Source organism: Lissotriton vulgaris, chromosome 1_1, assembly GCF_964263255.1.
Source record: "Lissotriton vulgaris chromosome 1_1, aLisVul1.2, whole genome shotgun sequence".
Taxonomy (NCBI): domain Eukaryota; kingdom Metazoa; phylum Chordata; class Amphibia; order Caudata; family Salamandridae; genus Lissotriton; species Lissotriton vulgaris.
The window spans coordinates 1,546,070,371-1,546,083,947 of record NC_141685.1 but is presented as its reverse complement, the minus strand read 5'-3'; the positions used below and the strand labels follow the sequence as shown (position 1 = coordinate 1,546,083,947).

Here is a 13,577-nt window from a genome sequence, read left to right as displayed (position 1 = left end):
CCCAATGACGTCACTGGCGGGTTTGAATCACCCTTGTAACCAAGAGCTGTGACATAGCGGCAAGACAACAAGTCGGCACTATACAAAATACTGCCGGTACATACATTTATTTGTGAGACATGCATGCAACAGTGTTTCTAAAGGGGCCCTAGCAGGAACAGTGTGATTCGCTCTCGAGAAACAATACACTCTGTATGTGCTGTTGTTTACCTATAGATCCCGTTACTCTGGGCTATACTTCTGAGCAGCTTTCCGTGTTACTGCAGTTTGAGCAGCAAAGTAGCTGTTCTCTATAAAGTGTAATCCCAGGTTTACAGCTCTAATCCACTTGAGCTCCTTCCGTGTGGGCTGCAGTGACATTCCAGGACTCCTCATTTCAACGGGGAGACAGTTCCAAGAATAGTGCAGAGGCTTCCATTCTCTGCCATGTGAGCCACCGAGGGACCAGCGTAGTGCCACATGCATTCATTCATGTCTCTGAGGTATTTTAATAGGCTGCACGTGAGGCCCAGTGATCGCCTCTACAAAAGACTGATTCTGTAAGGAAAAAAAACTGCTGGCTCACTATATTGTTTCCTGTTGAAAAGTGTATTTATTACTGCATACCAGGTACCCGGAGGGTTCTTTCAGGAATTTTTTTTTTATATCTAGCACTTACATTTCCCAGGCGGTTATGGTATTTACATATCTTTGAACCTACCCATAGAACATTCCTTTTTTTTTTTTTTGCAGTATTATGTAGCGCCAACTCGACCCAAAGATATTGAAGTGCTTGTATATGCGCACCAGTTACATTATACAAGAGCACGTTCATTTTTGGTAGGCAGAAGGAGATTAGGTGATTTGCCCAGAATCACAGACTTGGACCTGTTTTCCCAGTTCCAAGGTCGGCAACTCTGGTCGTTATGCCACATCTTCTAGCATTCACTTGCATGTGCTTCGCACAACCGAGAAAAAACATGCACAATTGTGCACTACGGCCTTGCACTATTCTGAAATAGCACTTTCAATGGCCAATATACCATGTGCATGCATCTTGAATTGCATCACATTTGACTAGAGCAGTTACACCCTTCACTGCCTGTGTGTAGTCAGCAAGGTTTAAATTCGCACTCTTTTATTAGGGGTAGAAATGGAAAACAAGCAACATATTGTTGAAGGCTGGTTCTCTGAGACACGTGGGTGAAGGGGTGGATGCCTCAGTTCCCGCCCCACGGGCTGTTACAGTCCAACGCATAATAATTATTACGTGCCCAATTTTTTGGCACACCTGGACAGGCCTGGCAGAAGCTTTTCTAAGGCCTGGGTCAGTAACGGTATTCAGGACCCTCTCTGGTGCATGAGTTTCTTATCCAAAAGAAAAGCATTGCCCTGTGACACCTTTGAGACAACTCTACTATATGGCGCCATATAGTGGCAGCTGTTAATGCCTGCATTTTCCTTGCCTACATTTGTGATGAATTAATACATTTAGTAGTGGCAGCGCAATGCCCTAAAAAGAGCAGTACATGTTCCCTGTTCTCTGGTCAGACCATTTTTTAGTTAATTGTTCTATAAAAACTTGTGTAGCTGATACTCCCAGGCCAGACCTTCCCCATAAAGCTAGCAGGAACTGGAAACGACTAGATCTAGACAGATTAAATTCTCTTCTGGCCAACTCCACCCCGTCTGCTTCCAACATAACGATCAAAGAGCTACCTGCCATTAGTTCATGGCTAATTACAGCTCTGGATTCCTGCCTCCCTACCCAAAAAAAAAATAAAACTCAAATTCATCACCCCCCGGCTCCCTGGTTCAATGACTCCTTACGCCTTGAAAAATCCAACTGCAAAAAGCTAGAACGTATTTGGCGTGCTAAATATAACCCTGTGCACAAAGCCAACTATAGGTCCGCTCTTAAATCCTACCATATGGCATGTGATACCGCTAGAGCTAACTTTGCCAACAACACCATACTTACGGCTCAAAACAGGCCTAAGGCCCTGTTTAAAATTGTTAAGGAGCTCTCAGGTGCTTCCTCAGTTCCTAAAGATCCCTGTCTAGACACTGCACAGTGTAATGCTCTAGCCAATTTTTTCCGGGAAAAGATAGATAAAATCTATGCCATTTTTAATTCCACTCCTGACACCCCTACTCACATCGCTCAATATCCCGACAATATCCCCCTGGATACCCCTCTCTGCTCCCTGCCTACCACTTCCCAACTGCTTTCCTGGGATCCCATTTCCCCCGCACTTCTAAAAAAATACCTCCAGAACATCAAATCTGGTTCTCCCCTTGACCCTCTCCCCCCTCAAGTTCTGTGCTCCCTCGACCCAGCTCCACTCCACATTATTTTGGATGTCCTCAACGCCTCATTGGTAGAAGCGACTGTCCCTAAGGAATGGAAGCACGCTATGGTGGTTCCATTATTAAAGAAGGCCAATGCTGACCCCAACAATCTTTCCAACTTTCACCCTATTTCTTTGCTTTCTTGCTTCTCCAAAATTTTGGAGAAACATGTTAATTCTTTACTTAGTTCTTTTGTTGAATCCACCAATTTTCTCCATGGTTCTCAATCCGGGTTCAGGGCTGGTTTTTCCACGGAAACTACCCTCCTTGGCGTGACAGAAACCATCAGACGCCAAGTGGATAATGGCGAGACGGTGGCACTCATTTTACTTGACTTGAGTGCCGCTTTTGACACCGTCTCCCACTCCATCTTATTATCCACCCTGGAGGCAGTAGGTGTCGGTGGTACCGCCCTGGCCTGGATTGCTAACTTTTTGTCTGATCGCACGTTTCAGGTTTTTTCCTCTTCTTCTGCTTCATCCATCTTCCCTTCCTCTCACGGTGTTCCCCAGGGCTCCATCCTTAGTCCCCTTTTTTTCAACCTCTACGTAAGGCCTCTTGCGTTCCTGGCTGAACAGGCTGGCCTCACAATTTATTCCTACGCCGATGACACTCAAGTCATCTATTCCCTATCTACTAATAAAAACCTCCCTTCCTCCTCTCTTCAAACTGGACTGAAGCATATATCGGACTGGATGTTAAAGCACAAACTGAAGCTTAACGGGGATAAAACAGAGCTGCTCCTGTTTGGCCCCGACACCTCTCTCTGGGGCCCACACCATTGGCCTACGGAGATGGGTCCTCTACCTACTCCATCAGTGTCTGCTCGCAATCTCGGTGTGATCTTCGACAATCAACTTACCTTCAAACATCATGTTGTGAAAGTTGCAGCCACCTGCACGACCATCATCAGGTGGCTGAGAAAGATCACATGGATGCTGCCTACAGACACCCTGAGGACCGTCGTCCAGGCCCTTGTCATCTCACGCCTGGACTATGGGAACATCTTGCTCTTAGGTGCTGCCAAAGAGGTAACCAGAAAATACCAGGTGGTTCAGAATATGGCAGTCCGCCTGATTTGTCACCTTCCTGCCAGATCCTCGGTCACCCACCACAGGCGGAACCTACACTGGTTGCGCATTGAAAGCAGAGTGCACTTTAAAGCACTCTGCTACATGCACAAAATCATGACTGATAGAGCCCCGCGCTATCTTGCTGCTCTAGTTCAGCAATATGTTCCCTCCCGCACACTTAGGTCCTCATCGCAGAACAAATTTAAAATTCCGCGCATCAACAGAGCCAAAATGGGTGGCCGCTCGTTTGCTCTGTTGGCCCCATCCTTATGGAATTCTCTTCCTCAGTCCTTGCGCACGGAATCGTGCTTTCTGAAATTCCGTAAGGGAATAAAGACCTGGCTTTTCAACAACTAATGTTCCTCCCCCCTTTCACTGATCAGTTTGCTCTAGCGCCGGGAAACCTCCGGGTAGCTGCGCGCTTAATAAATGTAATAATAAATAAATAAATAAATAAATAAATAAAGAGCCCTAGTTACTTTTTTTTTTTAATCATGTACAGAGAGGTAAAACATGGAATACTTTCTTTCCCAGTACAATCCTTCCAACAGGTGACAGTCATTTTTGTAACTACGAGTACTAGATAGTACGGTGGCGGTTCACAGTCTGTGGTGCATACAAAGCTCACAAAGGTAAGCTATAATTGTGAGTAATTCATATGCATAATTTACTCTTTTGCTTTTTAGTAACTTTACTGCTTTTGGCCGTTCACAAAATAGAAGTGTAAAGTTGCGGAAAGGTGTGTGGACTTGTATGTGTCCCACATATCCCAACAAACAAGCCTTGGCATAGCCAATAGGTCTCACTTTTGGGACCTTATAAGTATTTAGTTATGCAGCACAATATCCTTGGTGCAACGACATCAACAGTTGCATGGCTAAGCACTTATAAGATCCCAAAGGCAAGACCTATTGGCTATGCCAGTGCTTGTTTTACTGACCGCCGCTTGATGAATCGGCACACAAAACTTCCCTGGAAGGAGCTGAAGTGGATGAACTGTTTTTATTTATTTATTTATTTATTTTTGTTTTGTTATTTTAAAGGTTTTATGAAGATTTGTTAATCAATGCCAAAGTTATTAGCGAATAAAGAAGACGCTCTTTCTATTGAGATTCTGACCTAACTATTTTTACAAAGTGGTAACCACCTCTGTGTAATCTATATATTTTGTTTTTTGCTGCTTTCCATTTTGTTACGTTTTACTTCAATCGTTAATACACCACTCACAGTGAACATATCGTATTCTGTTGTTACTGGATCAGCCTTTTCATCCTTTAGCTTTTTTGCTTCGGAGCCTTAACTGTCTTGAGACCATGTGAATTGAACTTTGAATCAGACCACAAGATTATTTTTGTCTCGTTTCTATGGGGTCCTTGGGTGTGACCTTCCATCTCCTTTGGTGGATATACGCGACTATTTTACTCCTTAAATCAGTTGGCAAGTAACTCGGCAGTAGTGGGGAGCGAAGGCTGACGAAAGCAGCTAAAGAATGGAGGCTCAGTAAAGAAAAAAATGAGTTGCTTTAGTTACTATAGCACCCATTTTTTCCAAAGCTTTTGTCAGCACTAGCTCTCCATTGCTGCTAGCAACCAGCATTGGCAACACCAATAAGTTTAATGTTTAGATGTTGTACGCATGACCATTCTGTACACTATAACTACCTTTTGGCTATTACCAGTGCTTATTGCTCTTAGTTGTAAGATGAATGGCGGTGTGAATTTTTTCATTGTTTAACCCATAAGGCCTATTGATTAAAGGTTTAACCCGTAATCATTATAATGAGTTTGTTTACGAGTATTGACACTTTTAACATTGTAATGTTAGAAGTACTCTTCCGTCCCTTGACAGTAGGCATCAAACAGTTGCTCACTTGAGGATATCATTTGTTTTAATTTTGTTGTTTTTGCATCTGCAACATGCACATTTAAGCTGATTTAACTGAAGCCAATTGTCATGTATCGTTACAGAAAGTCAACTGAAGAAAAAACTTGCAAGCCTTGAAAATGAACTTGAGGTATGTTAATTTTTGCGCTCTTATATCCGTACTTTTTAAGCGTGTAGGAGCACCAAAATTGCAGTAAATGGTGCTGGATTTGTGCCAAAAATTTGATGCAAGCAAATCAGAAATGATGATGTGAAGAGGATTTAAACAGATTTTCCTGAGCATTAATGTTCTAAAGATGTATAGTGTAACTCGGTTCTCCCAATTCATTGTTCTGCAATTTTTGTGAAAAACCTTTTAAGTAATTCAGTAATGTTGGACGTGAGTCTTGGGGAGAAAGATGGTCAATGTTTATTAGTCTCTCTGCGCGACCTTCTATTCGAGTGTTCCTCTGACCCCTTTGAACCCATTGCCAGTAGTTTTCAGTCTTCCTCAGTTACTTCCGCAGATATTGTGAAATTTTACATTAGTTTAAGTCGCTCCACTACTCCCATTCCAAAAGATGACTATTTTGCTTCATGTTTTTCATTGTAGCTAAAAACTAATACATTGTATAATATATTAACATTCATCCTGCCTTATTTGATGAGATATTTGATTGAGCAATCATTTTAAGATAAAATACTTAAATTACGGGTCATGACTCCCATTTTGTTTGCAAATTCCCATGTATTATTAATAGAGATTGATGTAACTGCAAGTAAAATTGAAGAAGCCAAAGGCATTTACTCTAACCTTCTGTTGCTAGACCACCACATTAGTAATTTTTAGGTCTCGGCTATTATATCCGGCAAGGATTAATAGCCTAGTTTATAGAAGGCGAAACAAACTCTTGAACAAGCACGGATTACGTGCAGTTCATGTGATGCACTCGTGTGAGACGGGCGTGCACAAACCCATCAGCCTCGCACCGCAATGGAATGCTGCCTTCCAAGCTGCTCCCCCGCCATCAGACTTCATTGCAATGCGCTCCCGCCCGCCCCCCCACAGCAATGCCAAGAGCTTGTTACTTCTGTTGTTATACCCTCTGCTTTACGTACTCGAGCACTATTTTCTTTAATGACACATCACTGCCTCTTTAAAGCAGGCTTTAGCGTGGCAACCCTTGTTTTTCATTTTCTTCAGCTCGGCGCCACTTTCATTATTTATTTTCAGTGGGCCATGAGCTTTTTGTTTTACATTGCGGCCCATACACACCACTCCTGGGATGCCTTCCCTTAATAAACCATTACGTGGCCTTCTCGTTTTCATTTTGAGCGCTCCATGCACGCTTTCGCTTTCATATTTTTTTGTTTTTTAAAGAGGGCCATGGGCTTTCCGTTTTGCATGGCGGCCCGCACACACCACTCCCCATCCATAACCTTTTTGCAGCTTGTGTTTTTATCTGACGCGGTGTCCGCTTTCTGGTGTTTAAAGCAGAGTGCCTTTGTTTTCTTTCGCACAGCTTATCCAGCTCGCTTAATTAAATTTCAGTTGGTGTTAGAGGTCATGTGCACTGTTTTCACATTCCACGGCAAGAGCACTGTCCTGAAAACTACTCCCTCCTGCCCCATGGCCCTGAAAGCATGGCGGGCCCTCACTATGTTGCGCTCCCCGCTCACATTTTAACCCTTACAAAACTGTTTGCTTTTCTTTTACATTTGAAAATAACCGCAGTAATATGATATTGAGCGAAGTTACTTTATTTATAACCCAAACTGACACTCTTGTTTCGTACTGCACTGATATTTAAAAAGTGCATAATGCCTTTCTATGTTTCACATTTTTTTATTCTGTTCCGCTAATGCCTTTCTTTGTTTTAGATTTTTTATTGTTCTTTTAGACTGAAAGCTCCACCTTTGCCCTGCATGCTCGCTGGGATGGGGGAGCCTAGGGTTCACTTTTTGATTGAGCCCGCCTCTTTCACAAAAGTTGTGGAGTTCAGCGAACGCCAGGCGGGATTAAGCTGACAGATCATCTTTATGCCTTAAGGCATTATGAAGTTGCAGTGGGAGTTGAAGGCCATTACCCTTATGCTGCTGACCTTCTGCAGCAGAAACAGAGGCATAGGCCCTGTCCATCGGCAGTCAGCATCTCCAGAGCAAGTCCGGGGCCAGAAGTGCTCCTGTTATTTGATGATCTGCGCACTTAAGAAAAAGGCGGTGTCCAAGTACAAAGTAAGTTGTGACACTTTTAGGTGCTTACCATCAGGGTCACTCCCATATCACAGTAGCATCTGAGTGAATATATAGAGCTTAAATTGCAAAGCCCTGGTGCAACAGAATGTACTCTTACCCATCTTATTGTTGGATCTTTCAGTGCCTTCAGAAGGATTAAAAACAGTGTAGTAGATATGATTCTTTGCAATTTAAGCACTATATATTCACTCAGATGCTACTGTGATATGGGAGTGACCCTGATGGTAAGCACCTAATAGTGTCACAAGGAACTATTTCAGATATGCTACCAGAACTTGCCCTAGCAGATGGCTTTCCTGCAGTGTGGTGCATCCATTTTTTCAATTCAATTCAAAATGTCTTTATTTCGGTCTTAATGGCCATGAAAGTACAGATAAAATATTACAGCACAATTTGTACACATGATTCTTGCAAAGATAGAGTGCACGTGCATTTTTGCTAAAGTGCTTTTGTGATTATTAGCATTTCTGAGCTGTACATTAAATATTTTTATTTTACATTGTTTCCGGCGTGCTTTGGTGTGAACACAACTTTACCAGCCTGCTGTGCTTGTTTTGCATCCCACAGATGCTGCCTACGAGTAGATTTTAATCTGTCTTTCTATCCTTGTTAGCGCTTCATTAGCCTGCCCTTGTTTCCTTTCTAAAGTGTAGATTTTCACTCCAAAACATCACACTATCGAAGACTTTAGGTCTGCTTTTGGCCCCCCAAAACCACCTTTTCAGACAGAACACTTTAGGCTTTTCTACGCATAGGAAATAATTTGTGAGTTAACTTGAGGTCCGCTACACATTGTTTTAGTTTGGTATTTTGTTTTAGTCTTTTGCCCACCGACATTTAGCATATACACAAAGCACTGTAGCTATTAATTTACTTTTAGGCTACTGTATTGATTTTGACCACATATATGTGTGCTTACAAACGTTTATAAAGGCAACAGTTATGGCTTTTTGTAGATGTAATGTTAGTTTGGTTAGATGTTTGGTACTAACAGTAGCAACAAAATGTCACTTGTGCAGTACACTATGCTAAACACTGATTTTGAGCTTACGTCTAGCGCTGTGACTAGAACCAGCTTTCTGCAACATTCAAAGCTCTATGTCTATCGCCCTCACTATCTATCTATCTATCGCCCTCCCTCCCTCTATCTATGTATCGCCCTCCCTCTATCTATGTATCGCCCTCCCTCTATCTATGTTTCGCCCTTCCTCTATCTATCTATCGCCCTCCCTCTATCTATCGCCCTCCCTCTATCTATCGCCCTCCCTCTATCTCTCTATCGCCCTCCCTCTATCTATGTATCGCCCTCCCTCTATCTATGTATCGCCTTCCCTCTATCTATGTATCGCCCTCCCTCTATCTATGTATCGCCCTCCCTCTATCTATCTATCTCCCTCCCTCTATCTATCTATCGCCCTCCCTCTATCCATCTATCGCCCTCCCTCTATCTATCTATCGCCCTCCCTCTATCTATCTATCGCCCTCCCTCTATCTATCTATCGCCCTCCCCCTATCGCATCACCACAGCATCACTCAACACCACCACAGCATTACTCAGGGGCACCGTAACATCACTATGCCCTACCACAACATCATTATGCCCTACCACAACATCACTGAACGCTACAGCATCACTCGTCGCCACCACAACATCACTCCGCACCGCCACAGCATCAATCTGTGCAACCATTCAACAACAATAGGTTCAAATATGTTTTATCAATGTTTCAAGCTTTATTACAAATGTCACAAAAAGATGTTAATATTTCACTTCTGTTCTTGGATTTTCGTCACAATAAAATACACTGAACATAATCTTCATAAAAGTTATTTACAAAAGTTTAAGCTATTGCCATTATAAATTACAATAACTATTATTGAAGTATTAATTATTTAAAAAAAGTTAAAAGCAATTATTTGTAATATAAATACATCTAAGTCACGTAAATACAACACACATTGCATTACAAATGCTATAGGTGTCACATTTGCAAAAGTTAAAGAAGTATTGGCATTGTAAATGACAAAGCTATTCATTTCGCTATTTTCAAAACCAACACATACATAAAAAATGTGTCATTTACAATACCAATAGCTCAAACTTTCCTAATGCGAGACCTTTTGCATTGCAAATGCTTGTTTTCAGAGGATATCATTCGTAAAATAAAACATTGAGTGAAAAGATAGAGAAAATTAATTACTGCGGGAATGCATATGGAGGTGGAGACAGGGAGACAATGACTGCAGTAAAGGAAATTTACACTAATTTAGTCTATTCTGAAGAGCAAAATGCAGAACCTCCTTTTCTGTGAGTGAGAAGCTGCAAACGCAAGAGAGAGAACCAAGAAACTGGAAGAATTTGTTTGATATTATGTTGTGATTAATCATGTGGGAATGAAAGGAGTGAGAAGGCACATGGGGTAGCTAGAAAAATGAAAATGTATATTTTTGTAAAATGTTTATAAAAATCAGTCAAAGTTGTGAAAATAAACAGAATTACAACAGTAGTGCTGTGATTTACCATCCTTAGAATCCTGATTTGTACACAAATCAGAATTTACCACATAGCTGTATAGAGGCCATTAGCCTTTTTTTTTTAATTATTTATAGCACTATAGCCAAGTGGTATATTTTAAGAAACAACAGTACTTTTAACAATTTTGTATTCAGAATTAAATTAGTGCAGTAAAATCAGCTCAGTAATGAAGCTCTCTTGTTTATATTCAGAATGGCTATAAACTAGAATTAACGCAACTAGTTAGCCGTTGACGGCACTTCTAAAAATGTTGCATACTTGAATCAATATTTTTTCTCTTTTCAGTGTGCGTGTCTTGGTGTGAGTACTGTCCTCAAAAACACAAAGAAAACATAGAGCACACTGATAGCCAACAGGCTATCCTGTCCCAAGATGCACTACTGAACAGAGCCCGTAGAAAATCTTAATGCAATCTGCAACTAGTTCAGTGAAAAACAAAACAAATGGTGTTTTAATGAATAAAAATAAACATGAACATAAATATACAATACAAATAAGTACTGTAATTGTGAAGGCAATGACTCGTACATTGTTCCTCAAGACAAGATACCAAAGAAAAAGAGAGAACCGGTCTGATCATACTAAAACATGTTATAACATGTACAGGGACCCCCTTAATGCTGCTCTCTGTATATTGCTAATACGAGAAATAGAAATGTGGTAACTCACGTGTTTTTAGAAAATACAACTGAATTGATTAACTGCTAGCATGATGATGAACAAAACAATAACCAACATAATCCATATAATTCTAGAATTTGAACACTCATCTGAGTAGTGTTGTGCTTTTGGTCAATTACGGAACCTGTTGCAGATTGTTAGATTTTCTTAATTTTCTTGCTTGTTTCGTGATAACTAATTCTTTCAGGTTTAAGCACGCTTGTTGGCGAACACACTTTCTGCTCTCTGTCCATTTTAATACTTCCGGCCTCACATGCAAATTATTTTGGTATAGTTCGCATGTCTGTCAGCAAGTTGGTGCCTTCGCTCTGAGTCCTCTCAGTTCACACGTAAGGCAATTCTGCTCACATGGGCTTTTGAAACGATAACGTATGGTTTCTCTTTTGATCTTATTGTTGGTGTGACACTAGTGATGTGGAATGGTTCACTTGGGTAGTTCGGACACATAGGCACTCCGTTGAATTGTGCATGTAAGCACCATGATGGTTTTCTTAGAGCGTTTTTTCATCACGTAATGTATGTCACATCTATTTTACTCTAGGGCTAGTGTCTAATTTTTTTTAATACACGTAAATTCTTTAAATACACGCATATGTTGGGAGATGTAAAGGGTTCCCACTATCCGTTTTAATGTTAAGTTTATTGCTTTGTTTTCAGTTACCCCTGACAAAGGGTTTGTTATAACCAAAATGTATTGGGTTTTGGGATATCAGATGCCTTTGAAGAATTTTGAGCTTTGCAAAAGGATGTATATTTGTCCATAAATTATGAGCTTTATGGAGATTTAGGCATGTCTACAAATGGATTACTAATAAAGCAACTATTGGGTCTAAAGTTGCATACCTATAGATAAACTCTTTAAGCCCACAAGCTCTGTTCAGTAGAATGTGTTTTAGAATTGGATAGCCTCTTGGCTACCAGTGTTCTCAGAGTATAAACATATGTCACAGTCTGTTTTCACGATCCTCCTCTTATTTTCCCCTTCTTATTTTCCTCCTTCCTTTCCTAACCAAGATGTATGGCCATGGTCATTTGTTTTAATTCACCCTGAACTATTTTGGATTTTTCCATGCCTTCTTTTATACTCAGAATTATCTATTTTAGTTAAACATTAACAATGCTTTCAATTCTTTTGACAAGTTCCTTCCTTGATTTTGTGTTCCAAGTATTTAGTTATCTTATGTTATGTTAGCGGGATTTGGACAGCACACTACTGCCCGGAGGAATCTAGGTGCCATCCCGTTCCAGCCAAGATTTATTAGGATCTAAACAACCAGGTCTTTACAGCTTTCCTGAAAGCGAGAAGACCGGGTGCTGTTTTAATGTAAGAGGTAGGGCGTTCCATGCATTGGATGCTTCCAGCACAAAGCTTTTGCCACCCCACCTGACCCGTATACATCTGGGTAGTATAACTAATTTAGCATGAACATGTACATTTCTGTTAAAAAGATTCCATTTCAAATTCTGATTCAGAAAATCAGGGCTAAGATCATGAAGTGCCTTATATGCGAGATAGAACGCCTTAAAGGTGATTTCTTTGTTTAATGGGAAGCCAATGCAAGTTTTTTTTATTTCCTGGGTACAGAGCAGCATTTTGAAGGACTTGTAGTTTGTTGATAATCTATTTATAGGTTGTGAAAAGTAGACTGTTGCAATATTCTATTTCTGCGAGGATCAGGTAGGTGAGTAGGGTTTTTTGCAGTTCATCAGGTATCAATGGCTGTTTTTTTTATCGTTCTGAGATTGCAGAAGGTGTATGAGGTGCGCTTATTCACCTGATCGGCGAAATTTTATTTGTAGTTGATAATCACTCCCAGATGCTGAGCCTTTTCTTCTGGTGTCAGGATAGAACTCTTGATGGCCGGCCAAGCAGATGGAGTCCAAAAAGATGATTGGGATCCAAAAAGTAGGACTTCAGTTTTTCCTGCATTTAATTTGAGGCAATTTGAGTTTAGCCACTCATGGACAGCCAGCATGCGGTTGTGAAATCTGAGCCTGGTGCCCGCCTCGTCTTTTCCGATCGATATGCCAATTTGGTTGTCATCCGCATAGGAGGTCCGAGAGAATCCAAATCTTCTTATCAAATTGGGGAGGGGAGACATCAATATTCGAAAAGGGTAGGGCTCAGCGAGAACCCTTGAGGAACCCTGGATGGGAGGGAGAAAGGATGAGAAGTGTAGTTCTCCAATTTCACTATTTGCTCACGATCTAGCAAGTAGGATTTTAGAAGGTCTCAAGCCGAGCCCACTCTCCCACAATTATCCAGTCAGCCTAATAGTAGCTTGTGTCTGACAGTGTCAAAGGCAGCCAAGAGATCAAGCAGGATAAGGGCTATCCCTTTCCCTGATCCAATACCTGCCTGATCTCTTCCGTTGCCTTGTTCAGTGCCGTCTCAGTGCTATGCCCACTTTGAAAACAAAATTGAGTGATGTCCAATAGTTTGTTAGATTCAATAAAAGTCATCAACTGGTTAGTCATAAAATTTCCAGCTGTTTTGGCTGGTAGGGGCAGGCGGGAAATGGGGTGATAGTTGGGTCTTTCTGGTCTAGTGAGGCTTTTTAAGGAGAGGGATCAGGGCTTCTTCCTTCCAGATGGTGGGGAAGATACCAGTTTTACACATGGCTTGAAAGATGGAAGCTAGTTTGGTCGCAATGACCTCTGTAGCAAGTTTGGCTATATTGGGAGGGCAGGGATCGTAAGGAGAGGGAATCGTAGTCAGAGGGTGCTATATTTTCTAGTTTCTAGTTAAGTATCTGACAAATCCTGGGGCTCTTTTCATGGTCATTACATTACACAGTTTCAAGGCCATGAAATAGTGTATGCTTTTTTTTAGTTTT

At 41.2% G+C, this 13,577-nt stretch overlaps 1 protein-coding gene across 1 annotated transcript in view; it reads left to right on the top strand.

Annotated features, from left to right (window-relative positions):
• CEP290 (centrosomal protein 290) overlaps positions 1–13,577 on the top strand; it is a 1,386,965-nt gene that overhangs the window by 102,717 nt on the left and 1,270,671 nt on the right. Inside the window, exon 5 of the mRNA XM_086918001.1 lies at positions 5,372–5,418. Within this exon, the coding sequence (XP_086774127.1) occupies positions 5,372–5,418 (47 nt within the window). The remainder of the gene's footprint in view (positions 1–5,371; positions 5,419–13,577) is intronic.